At 35.9% G+C, this 19,048-nt stretch overlaps 2 protein-coding genes across 7 annotated transcripts in view; both read left to right on the top strand.

Annotated features, from left to right (window-relative positions):
* The window catches only part of LOC114300867 (exocyst complex component SEC6), a 50,248-nt gene extending 32,196 nt beyond the window's left edge, over positions 1-18,052 (top strand). For 3 of the 6 annotated variants that reach the window (XM_082874362.1, XM_082874363.1, XM_082874364.1), the window contains 10 exons: positions 2,551-2,634; positions 2,741-2,827; positions 3,191-3,235; positions 5,342-5,420; positions 11,895-11,964; positions 12,053-12,140; positions 12,288-12,377; positions 12,569-12,685; positions 13,051-13,113; positions 13,573-13,941. In XM_082874362.1, coding sequence (XP_082730488.1) covers positions 2,551-2,634; positions 2,741-2,827; positions 3,191-3,235; positions 5,342-5,420; positions 11,895-11,964; positions 12,053-12,140; positions 12,288-12,377; positions 12,569-12,685; positions 13,051-13,113; positions 13,573-13,704 — 855 coding nt within the window. In that variant the 3' untranslated portion in view covers positions 13,705-13,941. Of the gene's footprint in view, positions 1-2,550; positions 2,635-2,740; positions 2,828-3,190; positions 3,236-5,341; positions 5,421-11,894; positions 11,965-12,052; positions 12,141-12,287; positions 12,378-12,546; positions 12,686-13,050; positions 13,114-13,572; positions 13,942-17,466 lie in introns of those variants that run through there. The other 3 variants (XR_014332730.1, XR_014332729.1, XR_014332731.1) reach the window with 3 other exon arrangements.
* LOC114300883 (ethylene-responsive transcription factor FZP-like) lies at positions 17,508-17,906 on the top strand. The gene has a single exon (XM_028245763.2). It carries the CDS (start codon positions 17,508-17,510, stop codon positions 17,904-17,906), a length of 399 nt encoding a protein of 132 aa, XP_028101564.2.
* Positions 18,053-19,048: the final 996 nt, after the last annotated feature.

The raw sequence follows: 19,048 nt of genomic DNA, 5'->3' as shown, positions 1-19,048 counted from the left end.
TAGATAGTGGCATGTATAGAATATGATAGTGGTGTTGGTGGTAGATAGTGGTGTGTATAGAATATGATAGTGGTGTTGGTTGTAGATAGTGGCATGTATAGAATATGATAGTGGTGTTGGTGGTAGATAGTGGCATGTATATAATATGATAGTGGTAGATAGTGGTAATATATAATATGTAAGTGGCATATAATGGGTTATGATGATGTTTGTAATATCTCCTATATAAGGAGTGTCATTTGATCTTGTAAGATAAGAAGTTTTGAATATAACAGAAATATATTCCTTCTTCCTCATATTTTTCGGAGTTCTTCTTCTTCATATTTTCTAAGTTGAAGTGCAGCATTTAAACGCCCAACTGGCTCTGCTCCAACCCATGTATAAGGATGCGCGAGCAGAGATAAGTGTGCTGAAGGCAGAAAATAAGGAGTTTAAGCAGAAGGCCACCGTTATGTTCCGATTTGGAGGGCCGCCATATGCTGCAGTGGAGGAGTATGGGGGAGTGAACGTGCCCAGTGGAGTGGGAAACACGGAGGCAGCACCGTCAAGGACCGCCCAGGACGGAGGCAAAAAGAAGAGACCGGCGGCAGAGTAGGTCGGTGGGTGGCCGTCTGCAGAAAAGAAAACAAATCTGTTATTGTTGTGATGGTGATCTTGTGTGGTTTTTTTTTTTTTTTTTTTTTTTTTTTTTTTTTTTTTTTGGTTGTGGTGTAAAATGTGGATTGGGGTGACCCCCTGAGATGAATAAAATATGGTTTGTTGTGCAAATTGGTAAATGGTTTTTTTTTTTTTTTTTTTTGTGGAATATAAAAAAAAAATAATAATAAGATAATGGAAAAAGGGTGATGCTCACTAACGAGTGGTATAATAATAAAATATTGATGGAAAAAAAAAAAGATAGAAAAAAAAAATAAAATGAAATAAAATAAAAGTAGGGAGAGGAGAAATAGATTATAATAAAATATATATATATATATATATATCTTAAAATAAAAGAAAAGTGTGAAATAAAAGAAGAGTGGTGTTTGGTCAGACATGGGGGTGATCAAAGAGAATAAAAAAATAAAGGGTTTGAAAGTGGAAAATAAAGAAAAGAAAAGAAAGGGGAGAATCTGCTGGGTGTAAAGGTCCTACCCGTGGGTGATCAAAGAGAATAAAAAAATAAAGGGTTTGGAAGTGGAAAATAAAGAAAAGAAAAGAAAGAGGAGTGGGGAACAGAATATCACATGCTTTGCTCGAGCTGTCACGGCAGAATATCATCCACACATCATACCCCCCTCACATCAATAACCCCAATAATCTTTCAAAGCCTAAAAAAGATAGGGCCTGAGAACAAAAGGGTTAGAGCTAAAGAGCAGAAAAACAAGTGTTTGTTTTGGTGGAGGGTCACACTGGCCTTGCTGTCAGTGTTGGTAATGCTGGTGCCACTTCCTGTGGGGCCCAGGCCAAATATAGAGGAGGGAGTAGTTGTGGTTGTGGATGGAGTTGTGCTTGTTGATGGGGTGGTGCTACTCCCTGCAGAGCTGGGATAAACACATCCAGAAGTTGAGCTAGTGAGGGTCTGAGTGGTGGTGGCAGTGCCTGTGAAATCACAGCTGCCAGTAACTTGACTCTTCTTCTGAAAGTAGCTGTTGACAGCATAGTTACAGTGATCGAGAAGATGGTACAAGAGGCCGAAAAATACAAGGCTGAGGATGAGGACCACAAGAAGAAAGTTTGAGGACAAGATGAAGGAGCTGGAAGGCATCTGCAACCCCATCATTGCCAAGATGTACCAGGGTGCCGGTGGTGCTGCTATGGATGATGATGATGCTCCTCCTGCTGGTGGTAGTGGTGCTGGTCCCAAAATTGAGGAAGTTGACTAAGCTCTTCAGTTTGCGTGATGGCAGGTATGTGTAGAAAATAAGCGGAATAGGTTGAAGTCCGGCGGACGGCTAAGGTGAGGTTGCCGCCCGCCGGTGAAGCGAAAATACTAGGTTCTAAACCTGCTCTGATACCATGTAGAAATTTAATGTATAAAGAAAAATAGAGAAATTGTATTATTAATTGATATAATGTTGTTGTTATATTCTGTCTATTACAAATGGTTCCTTATATAGATGTAGGTGTAGTGGATGGTGTGTAGTGGATGGTGATAGTGGTGTAGTGGGTTAGGTTTAGTGGAGTAGGTGAGGTGGTAGTGGTGTAGTGGGTTAGGTTTAGTGGAGTAGGTGAGGTGGTAGTGGTGGTAGGTGATGGTAAATTCTAACATTAACTTAGGTCTTCCTCTCCCCCTAGCCGCTCCACTTAGAGTAATCCAATCACTCTTTCTTACCGTTGCACCTATAGGTTTTTGTAGGAACAAAAGGCTTAGTTTGGTTTGGTTTATTTTTATTTATAGTTTAATTACAATCTTAGTATAATTAGTTTCTTGTTTTATTAGAGATTAAGCTTCCCAATAATGTTCTAATTTAGCTTCCTATTTCAAATTAGGGTTTCAAACCTATGAATATTAGGTCTTTATGTAGAATATGCGCTAATAATATCCTTGTACATGGTGCATTTCTTTAGGTAATGATTGATTTTCAAGCAGCTGAAAGGAAGACACTTGAAGAACCGGCTTCTGAAATTGGTCTAGAACCTTTATGTGCATTGGTGTGTGAATTTTGTAGATCGGTAGCATATGGCTATATCATTTAACTTTTTTAATTCAAATTATAATACCATTTATATCTTGCTGTTAATTTTTACACATTAACAGGTTAACAACAATCTGCGTTGTTATGATCTTGCAATGGAGTTGAGTAACAGCACTTTAGAAGCTCTTCCACAGAACTATGCTGAACAGGTTTGCTATTTTAGTTACTTGATACACTTCTTTTCTCACATTCTTTCCTTTGATCTCTTGCTAGTTCACTTCTGGGCCTTCTGTCCATATTACTTGCTGCCAAATTTGGCTGTACTTTTCTTGGCATTATTGTGAAAGGATGACTTGTGTTCCCCAATCCCCATAGAATATGCATGAAAATGAGTAATCGGTGTAATGAGAGTTTCCCAAGGGCTGTCTTTAACAACATTAATTCTTCAAGAGTCTCATACTTGTAGATTACCAAGTGAATTTGATATATTACTTTAGTGAATAAATTTTATGCATTGAAGATTGTGGAACATATTTTTTTTTTTTTAAATTTGTTTTTTATCACTTCCACAGGTTAATTTTGAAGACACTTGCAAAGGTTTCCTGGAGGTTGCAAAGGTATGTTGACGGTTATACCCTCAAATTTTCAACTGTGGGAGTATAATATGCTTCATGCTGTCTTTTTTTTTTTTACCTCTATATTCTGTAACCATCTAATTATGGGCCCAAGGTTATATTGGGGCTTCCCTGTCCATTATTTGGTAGTGACGCTGAGCCTTTAAAAATATATGGTTAGTCTTCTTCTATATTGCTTTCTATTTACATTTTCTTGGTTTCTTTTCATTTTTTGGAGAAAATAATATTTACAAACTTAGATCCTGATTTATTTGTTTTCTTAGACTTTGTTGATGATCTAGGTCCCCGGCTTTAGGGGTTAGTTTTTTTTTCTCTTAGCATCTTCTTGATGCTTTCGTAATAAAATTTTATTTATCAAAAAAAAAAACAAAAGAAGTTTAGAAAAGAAAATCAAGAGCCTTTAATCAGCTTAAATTCAAGCGTAATGGTGAAGGATGAAGAGATTAAGGACAAATCAAAAGGTTATTTTGAGAAACTGTTGAAGGACTAACAATTACAAAGCTTAAGAGGAGAGGAAAATGGTAGTCTTGATGGAACTAGAGAATACATTTTATAATAAAATAATAAAGTGTGAGGTGAAAATTGTACTGAAATCAAGTAAGACTTTAAGATCAGATGGTATCTCTATTGAGGCTTAGAAATGTTAGGTGAGAAGGGTTTGTTAAAGAAAAAATTTAATAAGATTGTAATGACTAGGAAAATGCTGAGCGAGTGGGGAAAAAAAAAAGTAGTTTAATACTTATATTATATCTAAAATAGAGGAGAAATCCAAAATTATAACCATAGAGGTATTAAGTTGATGAGTCATTGATGGGGAAGGAAAAGCAGTTGGTTGAAGAATAATTGATTGGAAAGTTTAGTTTATTTCAGAATTTTCATTTATTTAGGAGTTTTGATTTCATCAGGATTTTTGTTTCCTCTTTTTTTTTTTTTTTTTTTGGTTTCCTTATTAGATAATGGTTATAAGCCTATATGTGTAGGTAGATGTGTATTGAACAATGATGTTGATTTGGCGTAGTTGAATAGTGATTGGCTGATCCTTACCCAACTCGACCCGGCCCTTACCCAAGGGCAGTCCATGGACTTTTTCTTTTAAATATATATATGCTTTTTTTTTGTAAAATCATTTAAGTAAAAACATTCAATAAAAATCTTTATGTAAAATCATTTCAGTGAAACATCCCCTCTCCCTCCCCATGACCTCTCCCACCGACCCCCTACAACTCACCCCACATTATAACTCACCCCACATTGGGAAAAACCAAATAGTTTAGTGACCAAATAGGGAAAATGTCAGCTTTAAGTACCAAAGTGACAAAAAGGTCATACTTTAAGGGGGGGGGCAAGTGTAATTTACCCCTTTTTCACAAGAACTTGAATTTTTGTGTCAGTATGCTACTGAGCGCAATAAAATGTACTGCTGATAAATAATTTAGTTTGATAATCACATGATAATATATGCTCATTACTTGTCTCTTTCAGTTTCATCATTGAAAAGAATGGTCTTTGTTTTCTTTACTGAATTTCAGCTAGCTCTTTTTATTGAATCCTGTTAGTGTTAAAATTTCTTGCTGCACTGCTTTATGATGGGAGACGTCTACCCATATGGCAGAATTGAGTAGATGCAGAGAAGGGATTGCTAAAAATTATTTCTCTGTTTGGCCTGGTCCCAAGGCCTTGGGTCTTGGGGATGTGCTCCTTCCAAGGTTCAGGATCGAAACCTCTTAGGTGCTGACATTTTCTTGGGGCCGTCAGACTGGGGAAAAACCCTTGAATTAACCATGATGCACTTGTGGGAAACTTCTTGCCGGGGGCCTATGCATTGGGGATTAGTTGGGCTTTGATCCGGACACGCCGGTGCCAATCCAAAAAAAATATATTGTTCTGTTTTTGTGATTTTTCCCCATCTCATTCCAGTCAATCTTCTAATTTCATGTTTAGTCACGATTTTATTTAAGTGCTAGAGCTAGTGAACCATTGGTGATATTTTACTTGGCAAACATCATATATCTTTCAGGAAAATTTGTTTTTTTTCTAGAAAGGTTACTGCCTGTATGGTTATTCTACCTAATTTCCCCTTGATGGTAGGAAGCTGTGCATATGACTGTTAGTGTCGTCATTGAAGATCCTGGAGTGCTGGAATTAATAGTCAAGCTTTACCAAAAAGGTAAATAAATTAATATCACTATGGTTTTTTTTCTTGAGTTATTTATAATTTGTATCACAAAATATTTGCAATCTGCTAATGGAAACTCCATATGATCAGATGTTCTTCATCATTGTTGTGAATTAGCTTCAATTTGTGGTTGTTTTGCATTGTCAATGCATAAACTTGTCCAAATGCATTTAGGAGTAGCAGACTATGGATTTTGTGAATAGTAGGAAGATGTTGTTGGTACATCTTCTATTATGTTCCATGATGGTTGTGGTCAAAAGGATTAACTTAGCCTTGTAATTTGTCCACAGTATCTTTATGTTGAGCAACTAATTGATAGATATATCATCTTTTTAGCTTCTGTTAAAATCCACCTACTCTCCACCTACTTCACCCACTTAAACCTACTCCACTAAACCTAACCCACTACACCACTACCACCTCACCTACTCCACTAAACCTAACCCAGTACACCACTACCACCTCCACTTCACCTACTCCTTACCTACTACACACTCACCCTCTTCTATATATAGGAATCATGAATCATTGTAATAGATATCAAAATAATATCAATCAATAATACAATCAATATCTATACAATTCTCTATTTCTCTTTATACATTAAAATTTCTACATGGTATCAGAGCTGGTTTAGAACCTAATATTTTCGCTTCACCGGCGGACGGCAACCTCACCTTAGCCGTCCGCCGGACCTCAACCTAGTCCGCTAAAATTCTCTACACATACCTTCACTCTTCGTCACCTCCCTCGCCAACCGCGCCGTTGCTCTCGGCGTCTGATTCATACACATCAGTGATGATCCAAAATGTTTTTCAAAGATCTGTATCACCGCTGTTAACGGCCACCAAACGCTAGATCCCATCGAGAACCTCCCGAAGCCACTCACCATCACAGATCTCTCTCCGATCTCCTCCGATCTACTCAGCCTGGCGACTTCCTCTTCGTTCACTACAGCGGCCACGGCATCCGTCTCCCCGCCGAGACCGGCGAGCACGATGCATCGTCCCCACTGACATGAATCTCATCGCTGATGATGATTTTAGGGAGTTTGTAGACAAGGTACCAGAAGGTTGCCGCATTACAATTGTATCAGACTCATGCCACAGTGGTAGCCTTATTGATGACGCTAAAGAGCAAATCGGGGAGAGCACCATGAATTCCCATCAAGGGAACGAATCGGGTTTTGGATTCAAAAGCTTCTTGCATCAAACTGTGGAGAATGCTTCAGGTTTGCGCCACCACCATCGGCACCATGAAGAAGCTGTCAATGACAGAGAAGCTGAGGTTGGATATGGGAAAAGAGTGGGTACAGTACACTTGAGTGGGTCCGTTATATTACCAAAGCCGGTTCATACGAGATTAGGTGCTTTGATTGAGGCATTCTTCTCTCTCTCCTCTTTTTCAAATCCACAAATTCTTTTTTTTTTTAATCCACAGACACAAACCCTCTTTTTTTTGTCTAGCCACCGCCCCACTTTTGTCTGTCACTTTTGCTCTTACCAAAAAAAAAAAAAAAAAAAAAAAAACCATTGCCAGTTTTAACAAACAGTGGGCTATTAGATGCTTTGCTTCACGAGGCGCACACACATTTCATCATTACATTTCCAACTTTACACACCACCCTTCTCCACTCATTTATTTTATTATTATTTTATACAAATCCATTCCCACTCTAATTCATACCTACTCACTTTTTAAAACTCATGCTGCTTCACGCTACCCCCACTTTACCTTTATTTATTTTATTTTATCTTCTTGTTTCTTAAAACAAAAAAAAAAAAAAAAAAAACAAACAAACAAACAAACAATTTACAAATTTGCACAACACCCATTTTTATTCATCTCCGGGATCAACCCCGATCACCATTTTACACCACACACAAAAAAAAAAAAAAAAAAAAAAAAAAAAAAAAAAGAGGAACCAAACCCACACACATCGGAACCGTGGGATTTTTCTCTACTCTGCCGGTCTCTTCTTCTTGCCTCCGTCCTGGGCGGCCCTTGACAGTGCTGCCTCCGTGTTTCCCACTCCACTGGGCACGATCACTCCACCCTGCTCCTCCACTACAGCATATGGAGGACCTCCAAATCGGAACATAACGGTGGCCTTCCGCTTCAGCTCCTTATTTTCCGCCTTTAGCACACTTATCTCTGCTCGCGCATCCTTATACATGCGTTGGAGCAGAGCCAGTTGGGCGTTTAACTGCTGCACCTCATTTGTCCTACTCTGCAGCCGGTGCGACAAGTTTGTGACCGCAGTCATAGTTTCAACACAGGGCTTCAATGTATACTGATTAGCTTCAATATCCGTTTGCACTGCCATTTTTTGCTCCACCGACCGCATCGGAAAGTTCAACGGAGTAAAACCAGAGGTGTTTGGTTGAGGTTCACAGGCCACCGCCCCAGTTATCTCTCTTGTTGACTCGTTGAGGTCGGGAAAGAGAGTGAGCAGACCACGGGAAGAAGAGGCTATGTTCTGGGTAGCTGAACGGGAAGAAGAAGCCATGTTTTTGGGTTGCTGAGTGTTTCAGAGAAGGGTTGGTTACAGAATGTTACAGAGAACGAAGAGGTTTCAACTGGTTTGTTATGCTTCCAAGCCTCAGACTTCGCTTTGGTTTATAAAGACAGAGACGACGAGGCCGACACGCGCTTTGTCAATCACGTGCATCGCCGCGTGTCAGGCGCCCCTTTTGATGGCTTGACGCTTTCTGTCGGGCACGTCTTTTGATGAAGTAGGCGCGCCTTTTGATGGCACGCCTTTTTATGGATTGGGCACGCCTTTTGATGGCACGCCTTTTTGAAAGATTGGGCACACCTTTTGAGGGTGCGACTTTTTAAGGGTCCGACAAGACTCTGTAAACTGTCCCGACATTGATTCCGGTTAGCTCCTTCATGGGTCCGACAAGACTCTGTAAACTGTCCCGACATTGATTCCGGTTAGCTCCTTTATGGGTCCGACAAGACTCTGTAAACTGTCCCGACATTAATTCCGGTTAGCTCCTTTATGGGTCCGACAAGACTCTGTAAACTGTCCCGACATTGATTCCGGTTCGCTCCTTCAAAGCGTCCGACAAGACTCTGTAAACTGTCCCGACATTGATTCCGGTTAGTTTCTACATCGGTCCGACATGACCCCATAAACTGTCTTCTACATCGGTCTGACACGACCACACAGTGTCTGCTACAACGGTCCGACATGACCCCATAAACTGTCTTCTACATCGGTCTGACACCGCCATCCAGTGTCCTCACCAATGGTCTGACACGACCATACAGTGTCTCTTATCCTCTTTTATTTTTATGTATTTTCTTGTTTTGTTACTCTCTCCAAACTCAAGTTGGTTAGTTCCTATCCCCCTTGAGTTTGCGGGGGGCTGTTAAAATCCACCTACTCTCCACCTACTTCACCCACTTAAACCTACTCCACTAAACCTAACCCACTACACCACTACCACCTCACCTACTCCACTAAACCTAACCCACTACACCACTACCACCTCCACTTCACCTACTCCTTACCTACTACACACTCACCCTCTTCTATATATAGGAATCATGAATCATTGTAATAGATATCAAAATAATATCAATCAATAATCCTTACCTACTACACACTCACCCTCTTCTATATATAGGAATCATGAATCATTGTAATAGATATCAAAATAATATCAATCAATAATACAATCAATATCTATACAATTCTCTATTTCTCTTTATACATTAAAATTTCTACAGCTTCTATCTTTATATTCCCTAATTTGTAAGTGATATTTTAAAGGGTAGAGTAGAGGCATATAATAGTTTAATAGTTTCTGAATGTTTGATGTTTAAGCCTCAAGGCATTAAGCTAAGTCCTCATACATTGTCGTGTTGTTTTGAGTAATTATATTTTTGGTAACTTAACTAATTTTTAATGGTAAAATCATATTAGTGACTACAATTATAGAATGAATATCGTTGTTTTTGGTTTAACAAACAATGTAAGAACTCATATCAACTAACACTAGATCTTGTGGCCCAATTCCCCCTAGCTTCCACATGAGAATTATATTGTCAACTTGTCATTGAATTGAGTAGTCATAAAGACTTCAATTATGCTAAGGTAAGAAGATATAATATTTGAGGAACTCAAAGACAAGAACTTGGAAAACATAATTAGTTTCAATTTCATTGGAATATTCTATCTTCCACTCATTGAATATGAAATGCAGGTGTAAAACATATAATATGAATTATGATTGAGTTATAGTCCTCATTTTGTTATCATAAATCTGAGGCATGGACTTTAAGGTTGAGGCTAATGACCTATAGACGCTTTCTAAAGAATGATATATGAGTGTTGGTTTTATTAGTTCTTTGTGTCTTATGCATGACATCTATGCCTATTTTTGTATGGCTTTGTGTTAGGATCTTTTTGCACTCTGCTTCCACCATCTCTCCTAAAACCAATTGGTGTTAGGGAGGGCTTCAGCTTTGGTTTTATGGCCCCATGCAATCGATAGGTCAATGTTTCCTAAGCCTTGGAGCCCCTGTGCAGGCCTTTCTTGCACAAGGATTGATTGCTTGGTCCCCAAGTATCAAATTCTTATTTTGGTCTGTTGTTTCGATAAGCAAAAAAACCAGAAACCTTTCAGAAATGTTTTAGGAGAGACAAAAGGAATTTGATAATACATAGAAATGTTTGGAACATAAATTGAAATCTATCTAATAATTAATTAAGATTTATGTAGTTATTCACATAAAAGAACAAGTGTAAAATTAAAAACAACAAAAAGCCAATTTATCAAAAAAACAGCAACAAGAAGAAGAAACCAATGTTGCTATAAACCAAAACTGTTAAGTAATAACTCAAGTTTGTTAAATAGAAGCCATGTTACATGGACATGGTATGGCTGTCAAGTGCAGGGATGTAACTAAGGGTTGGACTTTTTTTATAAATAAATTAACTTTATTAAAAAAGTATCAAGGCGATGCAAAGAATACAAAAACAAGGCCAAATCAGCCCAAGGCCTAACTAATCAAGTCCTCAACAAAATTGACAAACGCTAACACATCTGGACCTACCGAAACCGTAACCTAACTATGCAACACAGTGAGCAACCGACATTCCAAACACGGAACTGAATCAGACACCCCCTGAAAAATGTGTCTATTCTGCTCTAACCAAACCAACCACATCAAACAATGACCTGCAAGCACCCACGCCTTTTTGCGCCTCCTCTCAACCCGCCCCCAGCCTAACTTTGCAACACCGCCAACACCAAAGCTTGTTGAACCCACACCAAACCAAAAATAGCAACAATGAGCATCCAAAGATGACAAGCTACTGGACAATAAATAAGCAAATGATTCACCGACTCCGCGTCCCAACAACACATGCAGCACCAATTAACTAAGATATGACGACACAGAATCAAGTTATCAATAGTCAAAATATGCCCTAAGGCCACTGTCCACTCAAAGAAAGCAAGTTTAGATGGGCACCCCACCACCCAAACACATTTCCAAGGAAAAGAAACCTCCACCCCATCCTCCATACTATGATAAAACAAGGAAACTGAAAACACTCCCTCGGAGCTAGGACAGATCCACACCATGTGATCAACCCCCACACCCCCAAAACGCACCCCATACAAGAAACCCAGAAACTACTCCAATTGATCCATCTCCCAATCATGTACCTCTCACCGCAACTAGACATTCCACACCACTGTCTGACCCTGTACAGAGCCATAAGATGCTACTGCCGCCTCCTGATCCTTCGCAATGCCAAAAATCAATGGAAACCTTTCCTCCAAAGGCACCTCTCCACAGTACCTATCCCTCCAAAACCTCACTCTATCCCCCACCTCCACCCAATAACAAACTCTTTTCCAAAACTCCTCCCTCCCTAGCCAGATCCTGTCCACGAACTCCTTCCATGTGTTTGCCTAACAACATCAAAACACCAATCCCCCATCCCACACCATACTTTGCCACCACCACCACCTTTCTTCACAAATTGATCATTTTCTAACCTCTTCACCCCCACCCCAAAAGAACTCCCGCTGCAGCCACTCTAGCCACCTCTAATTGAAGGATACAAGGACTCAGCAAAAAATAATCCAAAAATAAGGTTTTTGCCACATTGTACTTTGAGTTCTCTATGTTTGCCTACCACATTATGAGGTTTAGACTGTAGATACCTGCATTTCATATTCTTGAGTTACACTTTTAAATATAAAAAAGCCCCTTGGAAAAGAAATAAAAATAAAATAAAAAGCTAGAATGTCATATTTTCTTCTAGACTATGTTGTAAATTGTAATCATTTGCTGTCCATTTTTCAGAAAATTTCAACTTTTATATTGCAATAGTTTAATCTAACATATTAAAAACAACATATCTGAGTTAATTTTATGAATCTAAGTTTTTATCGGTCTTAGAAAAATTATGTTGATTTTCTCTGCTGTATCTCTCAGAATGGTCTGAAGGGCAGGTTACAGAGTACCTAGTTGCAACATTTGGTGATTATTTTACAGATGTAAAAATGTAAGTTTGCTTCAGAATTCTTGGTTCCATTTGTTGCTCCACATACCAAATTTTTTTTTTTCTTCTAAATTTCTTGTGCTCTCTTCAGGTACATTGAAGAAAGATCATTTAGGAGATTTGTTGAAGCTTGTCTGGAAGAAACTGTAGTTGTTTATGTTGATCATCTAATTGCCCAGGTTTTGTTAAAGAAAATCTATATTATGATTCAATTTTATTTTTTAAGTATTAAGTTTCATTTTTTGGATATCCTTTAGCATGTATTCTCATGTAGCCAGCCTTTTTTATTATCCAAATGGTGCTTCTTCTTCTTCTTTTTTTTGTAGAAAAATTACATCAAGGAGGAAACAATTGAACGAATGAGGTTGGATGAAGAAGTCCTCATGGATTTCTTCAGAGAGTATATTAATATTTCTGTAAGTTCTGACCCATGTTTATTGAAATTCTTAAATTGTAGAGCCTTGAGTTGTATGTGTAATGTATGATTCAAGTTAATAATATCCTTTCTACAAACAATCTTTGGATATGTCGTGATTCTTTGATATGTTTCTTTTATCTATTTGTTTGTGCTGCTTCTTAATACAGAATACTATGGTTTATGCTACAGAAAGTTGAAAACAGAGTGAGGATTCTAAGTGACTTGAGAGAGCTTGCTTCTGCTGAAAGTTTGGATACTTTCACACTCATTTACACAAATATCCTTGAGCATCACCCTGACTGCCCGGTAAGTTCTAGAACAATATTTTGTGATTGCAACACACGAACGAAATTGCTTGTGCCTGAAGGCACTTCATTAGTAGGGAAACAACACTAACCGTTGTATTTATTCAATTTAACCCTCAAAAATGCCACATAGGGCATTTTTCAAAGACGGATCTGTTTTATGGTTACACATTCCAAGGTGTCAAGCTACAAATTACTGCATTAGCCCCTTGCTATTTGAGTACTAGTATACACTACTTTGCCTTTAGTTTATTTTGACTTGATTTCATGTCTTGAACCTGGGAAAGAATTAGACTATTGTCTCTTCTGAATCCCTTTGCATGGAAAATTCTGATTAAACTTCCCCTTTTTTTCTTGGGAATACAGCCCGAGGTCGTCGAAAAACTTGTGGGACTGCGAGAAGGCATACCACGGAAGGATGCAAAGGAGGTATGTATATTCTTAATAATTGGATCCTCAATACCGAAGTCTGAGGAAACTCGAACCGCCAATAGAGGGTTTTAGGACAGTTCTCTGGAATTAGATAGCATGATATTGAAAAACACGTTGTTAATCTAATTGTGAGAGACCATTTAGTGGAATCACAGAAGGATGTAGTTTTTCTAAAGTATTGAAAGAAAAAATAAATTTAATTAAATGATAGAAATAAATGGTAACATATGGTGATGCCAATTTTGATTTCTTGATGTGCTACCTTGCTAATTCATTTATAGGAAATCCATAATCTCCTTGTTTTTTTTATTTCTCCCCACCATTATAAGCCTCAAACTTTTCTAAAACTTTTGACGATAGGAGTAGCAACAAAAAATCCTATCTAGTTTTAAAATTAAATTTTTGTAAAAAATTTGCTTTCTTTTTGAAGGATAAGATTCTCTCTTTGTCAAACAGGTTGTACAAGAGTGTAAGGAGATATACGAGCATTCAATGGAAAATGGAAACCCCCCAAAGGCTGGTTTTGTTTTTCCGAGGGTGAAGTGCCTGAATCAATCCAAAGGATCTCTGTGGCGAAAATTGACTTAGTTCTGTTTCAAATTTCTATCCTGGGATAAATAACAGCATGAGTCATTGACCTCACGCAATTTTGGCGGCCCAAATTTATGAATCGAAGTAATATTCTTTCATTTATTTTTTATTGCCTATTTTGACTATAATTCTTCCTTTTGCAACATTCGATTTTGACAATTTTGCATTTCATTTGAAAATTTCAAATAATGTAGTGTGAACTTGTCTAAGATAATAATACAGCTAACCAAATTTAGGGTCGAACTTGCCATCTCCTGCTTAGATTGCAAATATTCTATTACCATCAACCTGAAAGCACATTCCTTCACTTATTTATGTGATCCTCTAATTTTACTCTTTTAGAAAAGTCTCTCAATTTTTCCCTCATATAGACTTGTAGCGAATGTTTACTTGAGTATCAATAAAAATAATGTTATATGTAAATAGTTTTCTTATCTTATTTTTAATAAGTCTCACTTGTATTTATTAATATAAATCTCATTACATATATAGTATTGTTCTAGCAGCAAACCTAGGTTGTCTCAATGGGACTTCTTTGCTATTTTTTGTGTGGAGTACACGTGCATATATTGCTCTCAAGGTATTATTGAAGTATAAAATAGGGCTTCTTCACAACCCATAGAGCATGTGTTTGTGGCTTTCTGAGTTGGATAGAGAGAGAGAGACAACATTTGGAACAATCACATGATGGTGTGTAGTGATTTAAGCATTATGCTCACCCCAAGAGTTGTCATGAGTGAGGAAAATAAGGAAGTGAGGCACAAAAACAAGCCACATAGAGAAACAAAACGAAGCAACCCATAATATATGCACCCACTAATTAAAGTCTATAGTGGGTTTATACCTACCCCACTTTTGACCATTATATATATATATATATATATATCTATAAGTGACCTCCTACATTTAGAATTTTATGGCCTTAAATTTCTAATGGGTTTATTTTGTGAAAAATACTATGAACATGATATAGGGGCTGTTTGGTAGGGTTTATAAGTCGCTTATTTCGGTTTTTAGCTTAATTTAAGGTATTTTGAAGTGTTTGGTGTAGCTTAAGAATGCAGATTATAGCTTCTTGTAAGCTAAAAATCAACTTATTTGAAAAGTGGCTATGGGGGTGCTTTTCCTAATCAGCTTAAACGGCAAGCTGAGAAGGAAGGCTAAATTTACTTAAATGCCCCTCATCAACTTCAAGTATTACCAAAACACCAATATATAAACCCCAAACTCAGTCACTGTTCACTTCGAGAGTGACAAACTTGAGAGGCGATTTCCGACGCAATTTCCGGCGGTGATTTCCGGTGAGATCTGTCTCTCTTTTCGGCGTGATTTCTCTCTCTCTCTCTCTACGATCGCGGTAGATCTCTCTCTCTCTTCGGCATTGTTCGTGTCTGCGATCAATCCAAAACTCTTCTATGCTGGCGAACAAACCAGAGCTCTCTCTCACGAACCTCCCGTCACCACTGCCATCGCGATCGCGATCTGAAACCTAACCACCGCCATCACGATCACGATCTGCTCCATACTCACTCACTCTCTCTCTCTCTTTGCGATCGCGATTGCGATCTGAGACCGTAACAACCGCCATCCCTCTCTCTCTCTCTCTCGCTCGCTCTCGACCTGTGTTGATCTGCCAAGAAACCCTAGCCACCGGCGGCTATTCGCCAGTGGCGTTGAAACCCTAGAAAATAAATTGAAAAAAAAAAGAAAAAAAATCAATATTAATATTAACTAAAAAAATAAAAAAATACTTTTCATAAATAATAAAAATAGAATTAATATTTAATACGAAAAAAATTTAAAAAATTACTTTTCAGAATTAATTAAGCCATTTTAGCCATTAATTAAGCATTGATACTAATTAATAATTTTAGTAGTTAATGATGCTACTTAAGCAATTAATTGACACTAATTAATTTTATAATGAAAAAATGAAATAATTTTACTAAAATGAAAAATTGAAAAAATAATTGACGAGCAAATTGATAAAATAATTAAAATGAAATATCACTAAAAATAAAAATGAAAAATAATAATAATAATAAAGAAGAAGAATGAAAAATAATAATAATACTAATAAATATGACTAAAAATGAAGAAGAATGAAAAATATCACTAAAAATGAAAAATTGAAATATCACTAAAAATAATTAAAATGAATAATAATAAAGAAGAAGAATAATATGAAAAATAATAATAATAATAATGATGGTCAAATTGATACTAATTTTAATAATTGATGAACAAATTAATAATAATAATAATAATTGATGAGCAAATTGATAATTTTTATACTAAAATCACAATTAATAATAATAATAATAAAGAAAATAAATATAGATATAAATAATTAAAATGAATATATAAAAAATAATATGTAATGAAATCACAACATTAAGGGCAAAAATGACAATTATACAGTAAAAAAAAATTTTACAGCTTATTTACCAAACACTACTCTGCTACTTAAATCTATAATTCCACAGCTGCACCAAACAGGTTACCAGCTTATGTTCACAGCTGTAAGTTATAATCTTTTTTTTTTTTTGATCGAGCGGTAAGTTATAATCTGTTAAGTTATAATCTATAATCACTTTTCCACAACTCTACCAAATGGGGCCATAATAGAGTACCTGATGAGGCTTTTTTTTTTTTTGTGAAATGGTAAGACAAAAATCAGCTACATCATTTTATATAATTTTACTATTTATATTACCTTATTTTATTGGCAAAATTAATTTGTCAAAAAATAAAATTTATGAACCAAATTCATTTAACCAACTGGGCTAGCTGAGTCTGCCACTTCTGCAAATCCTCGTCAAAGAAAAAAAAACGATTAAAAATGATACATTTCTCTTTATATTTATAAATTAGCCCATTGACCCTTAATTACCTAAAAGCCTTATTTATAAATGTTATAGTGGCTTAGGTTCTATCTAAATTTTTTTAAATCAATAAGTCTTATTTAGTAAAACTGATAATATTATCAATTTTTCTCAATTTTTAAAACTAAAAATATTATTAATTTTGCATAGTAATATTTCAGATAATTGTTTCACTAATTGATGAAAAAAAAACAGAGCATGAAATTAAACATTTTTGCCCTTCAACTTATTAGTTTGATTCAACTATCTAATAAAACCGAGAACATTATCAGTTTTTTTCTAATTTTAAAACTAAAAACATTATCAGTTTTTTCATTTTTAATTTTAATTTTTTTTTTTAGTTTTGCACATCAATGTTCCATCATCATACTCTTTTATAAACATAAAATTTTCAGTTTTGTACAAAATAATAATTCAATTTTTTTAACAAAAAAAACATAATTTTATTTATTTTCAATTTGAAAATTGATATTTTAAAGTTTTGAAAATCAAAATAAATGTTAAATCACCATATTCTTTTATAGATAATCATAAATGATGAACAATCTTTGAAAGGCGATTCTGACTATTAAAAATTAATGAGACTTGAAGGTCCAAAAATTTTTAGTCAAGACTTAATAGAGAATAAGGGTTGGTGACTTATGTGTAAATGTCTCAAAAAATATTCTCATTATGGATTATTTATGTTGAGTGATTATAATTGTTTAATTTGATATAATTCTCCTCATATTTATAAATTATATTGATAAAAGAAATTTAAATTAATGAAGCATAACTGACATAATATTAAATTTGGATTTAGGTCACACACTTTATTTTTTTAATGTTTTTTTTTTTTTTGAACTCTCTAACTCTTTCCATATTTGTATATAAGGCTAGTTATGAACCACCTTAAAGCTCTCCAAAGCAACCAATATGGAAAATCTTCCCCATTTGCTCAACAGAAACCCCAAGAGAAGAAGAAGCTCCAGACACTCCAGTGGATACCTCGGAGTTCGCCGGAGGCCATGGGGCCGTTACGCCGCTGAGATAAGAAATCCATACACAAAGGAGAGGCATTGGCTTGGCACCTTTGACACTGCTGAGGAAGCTGCATTGGCTTATGATCTCTCTTCCATCTCCTTCAGCGGCATTGAAAGAGCTCGGACTAATTTTCATTACCCATTTTCGGCTTTTCCCTCTCCTCCACCACCACCGCTGCCACCGCCACCGCCACCACCAAGTCCAGATATAGAAGAAAGTGATGAGTCACTTTTTATTGCCTCCATTTTACAGAGTTTTAGCCAACCTAGCAACTTCTCCTTTTCTCCTTGAGTTCTCTCTACTACAAGGTTTTTGTTTTGCATGTGACAAAAATGCTTGCTTCTTTTGCTTTACATCTAATTTTTTTTGATGATTTGATAAATTGAAAAGATGGGTTGAATTTGATACATATAGCAGTACTTTTTTGGAGTAGTTAACCATACGAGTATTTATTTTTATTTTTATTTTTATTTTTATTTTAAAAAAAAAAGGAAAAAAGAGTTACAAATTTTCTGAATTGTGTGCTGTGTGCACATTTTGAATTGGGGGAGAGGAAATAGAGAGAATGGAAACAGTGATCTGGTTTTTTTGCATGCTGGAGTGAAAAATGAATTAGATTGTCAAGTATGATATATACAAAATATACGGTACAATTACAAATAAGAAATGGATTTTTTTGGCTGAACATGGTTCGGTTTGATTCAGTTTAGTAGAAAATTAAAGATCAAATATTACTTATGATTTTATAAAACTTGAAACTAAAACAAATCATAAAAATTATAAAATCAAATCAGAAAGAACTACATATTGAGACTCAATTTAGTTTGATTTGAAACCAGTTATTCAATACATCAAATATCAAACAAAATGCATCATGTTTCAAACATTGATAAGCAACATGCAATCATTGACATTTTTTTATTAAAAAAAATGCAACCTGCTATCATTTTTCAGATAAGAAGGAACATGTCATCATTTTTTAAAGGAAAAAAAAAAAAAAAAAAACCTAACTATTTTCCAAACATCAATCAACCAAATTGTTCCTGCTCATTAACAAAAGAGTATTGTCAAGCAATTATTGTTCAATGCAATACTCCAAACAATTATATTGTTCAACAATTAAGGCCAAGTACTGTAATGACACACACACACACACACAAAAAAAAACACAAAAATTCTTCAATTAATTAAAAAAAATCAAGAGCAGATTCTACAAAATAATCAGCAGACAACAACATGGGGTACTGGTCATATACTTAACGTGTATGTAAATAATAAGTTATGTATGTGTATATATAAAAATGGTCCGGTTTGACTCTAAATCGAAATCAGGACTAGACATTCGTGAACTGAATTGCGGTTTACCTATTTTGTGAACTAGGGTAGAATCGAATATTAAAAAAATCAAATTAAACCATACGATTTGTTTTGGA

Source organism: Camellia sinensis, chromosome 6, assembly GCF_055761805.1.
Source record: "Camellia sinensis isolate YWXY chromosome 6, ASM5576180v1, whole genome shotgun sequence".
Classification (NCBI taxonomy): Eukaryota; Viridiplantae; Streptophyta; class Magnoliopsida; order Ericales; family Theaceae; genus Camellia; species Camellia sinensis.
Note: the sequence above shows the minus strand (reverse complement) of the source record. Positions and strands in the feature narration are given on the sequence as shown.

What these genes read in the sequence shown, in the direction of transcription:
- LOC114300883 (XM_028245763.2), top strand. Translation starts at nt 17,508, where the DNA reads ATGGAAAATCTTCCCCATTTGCTCAACAGAAACCCCAAGAGAAGAAGA.